General features: G+C 35.8%; 1 protein-coding gene across 3 annotated transcripts in view; it reads right to left on the reverse strand.

Moving 5' to 3' along the window:
• LOC140933026 (coatomer subunit beta-like) overlaps positions 1-2,500 on the reverse strand; it is a 56,545-nt gene that overhangs the window by 30,051 nt on the left and 23,994 nt on the right. For all 3 annotated transcript variants that reach the window (XM_073382533.1, XM_073382532.1, XM_073382531.1), the window contains exon 8: positions 1,168-1,287. In XM_073382533.1, the coding sequence (XP_073238634.1) occupies positions 1,168-1,287 (120 nt within the window). The remainder of the gene's footprint in view (positions 1-1,167; positions 1,288-2,500) is intronic.

The raw sequence follows: 2,500 nt of genomic DNA on the forward strand, positions 1-2,500 counted from the left end.
CCGATGCAGTAATACTCAAACTTGGGAGATACATGTACACTCCCTAAAAAATCCAGTTGAGCCACCGTAAAGAAATTGGGAACCAGCCTAAGTTAAAAACATTTACACTTGAATTCAATTCTGACCTAAAGCAAATACTCGTGTTATAATTGACCATGAAAACAAGGAACCTGTTTAAGAGAGGCCTCCAGACTAAATATATTTTTTTCATTAGCTACAGTCAAAAAATTAAACACAAGTTAAAAATGAACTTAATTACAGTTGTATGAACAGACATGCCACTGCTGGCTCATAGGGATGTCACCTCAGCATTTTCGAATGCATTATAAACAGAACACAAACTCTGTCACAAACTCCACTGCAGAATACACATAGAGTACTGTGGTATACCAGCCAGGTTATACAATTAGTACACTAATGATGCATACACAGCTAATTGTTGCTGCCCCTGCAGGGTTCAGGCCTCCAACCCGAGGAGGCACCCTAAACTTCCCCTGCGTAGAGAAGTATCATTTTTTCTGTTGTAAGGATAATAATAATGCAAAATCTTCTTGATTTGAAGAAACTAGGTATGCAACAAGGTGGTCCCGGTAAACATTTCATGACGCAAACAAGGCGGTCTTTGTTTAATTCTGGTTCAGCAAGCACGCAAGGTGGTCTTATAAATTCTGGAAACACTTCATTGACCGGTCAGCATTAGATTCCATCCTCCAGCACCACCTTCCCCTCTTAGCTACACTTACACGAAATTTCTAAAGTCTCTTCATATTTCTACTCTTTTAATCTTTTTCTACATCTAAGTCCCTTCAATTATTTTTAGAAAAAAAAAAGGAGATTGAATGTGGCCTAAGTGGGATTCAAACTCGTGGTCCTTGAAACCGAAATCCATTGCCTATACCACTATACCACAGTGGATTTGACTGCAAGGTACGTTGTCAATTTACATAATTAAATACATATATTACCCTAATCACTACACTATGTTCAGTGCTTAACCCTAATCACTATGAGGTTTTCCCCGAGGTTTTAAATTGTCATAACCTAAAAGCTTAGAAATAAAGAGATTATGTCAGAACACTTATTTCAAAATAAACGTCATAAACGTCATACATGTATCTAAGGTGGGAGCAGATGTAGTGAGAACTATAGCTAGTGTAGTGAACTTACTCTGAGAACCTTCTCATGAGATGGATTGTCTTTCAGGGCTATCAGCCTGTCTAATACAATCAGCTTCACATTGTTGTCACTCTCCTTTACAATCAACTCAATGTAGCAGGATGCTGCAGACTACAGGACAGAGAAACAAGAATCAAGCTAAATAACTTAAAGCAAAAAAATGCTCTACATTCAATACAAAGACGAAAATAATGACAAAATCACTTTCACCTGTTTGCAGTTTGACCTCCCAACCACTATAAAATCTGGTTGCTACACAGTATATCTTCTTTCAAAAAAGTAATATCGATTATTTCCTTCATGAATTTTCTTGATTTTTTTTCAGTCCATAGAAAAAATATCTTACTACTAACTAGTAATATGATACAAACGTCAATGGTACTGTTAAGAAAGAGTAAACTCATAATACTCAGGCTACTACAGCTGTAAGTACTGGTATGTATTTTAAAAGGAAAACATTCTTTCGTTCCTTGCTTGCAAAAGTGCGACAACTGAGATCGGAGAATAAAATGAAGTGTGAATGCACATGGGCAGTGAGGACAAATCAACAGGAAAATCAGAGCTGGCCCAAATTTTTTGACCAGGTAGGTTTGTTATCTTTTGAAGAGTACCAAACAAGAGCATTTTCTTCAATGATTAATGTTGCCAGTGGTTTGAGAACAAACATGCTTTGAATTAATTTTCAGTGGAGAAGGCTCTCTAATAATAGAAGTCTACATGTACATACATTAAGGTATTAGATCTGCTACAAACCTTTTCTTTTTAAAAAATTATTTCTTGAATAATAATTAAAGAATTTCCCAAAATAAACATTACACAAGTCTATCAAGTGAGACCTGAGCTTTCAGAAAACTGATATCAGGTGTCAATTTTCACACCCAAAGTGTGATTTCTGATTTCACAGCGCAGGCTAAAAAAATCAAGAATTGCACATTTCTGACTTTCCCTTGATAACTAGGTAAAAAAATAAATTGGAACTGACTTAGACTTACACTGTTAATTTACCTTTGAATTCTTGACATTGTTTGTCAATTTGTCCTTGACATATAGAGGTGAAATTTTTTTGTAATGCCTTGTACATGTAACTTCAGGCAGCCACCGAAAACTCCAAAATGTTCAGCCCTTATTGCTGGGAATTTAAGACATTTTCCCTTAGCAATATGCGAATAAACCTGGCAAGTTTTAGCGCAGTATTAAAAATCCTCACCTTTTTACATGACTTTGTTTTCAAAGCGGTCTAACACAGCCACAAAATCACACTTAATTAAGACATCCTAAATTTTCATTGTGCTACACTGTTTTCTTTGTCACCATCTTGAATTCT

Source organism: Porites lutea, chromosome 4 (genome assembly GCF_958299795.1).
Source record: "Porites lutea chromosome 4, jaPorLute2.1, whole genome shotgun sequence".
Lineage (NCBI taxonomy): Eukaryota > Metazoa > Cnidaria > Anthozoa > Scleractinia > Poritidae > Porites > Porites lutea.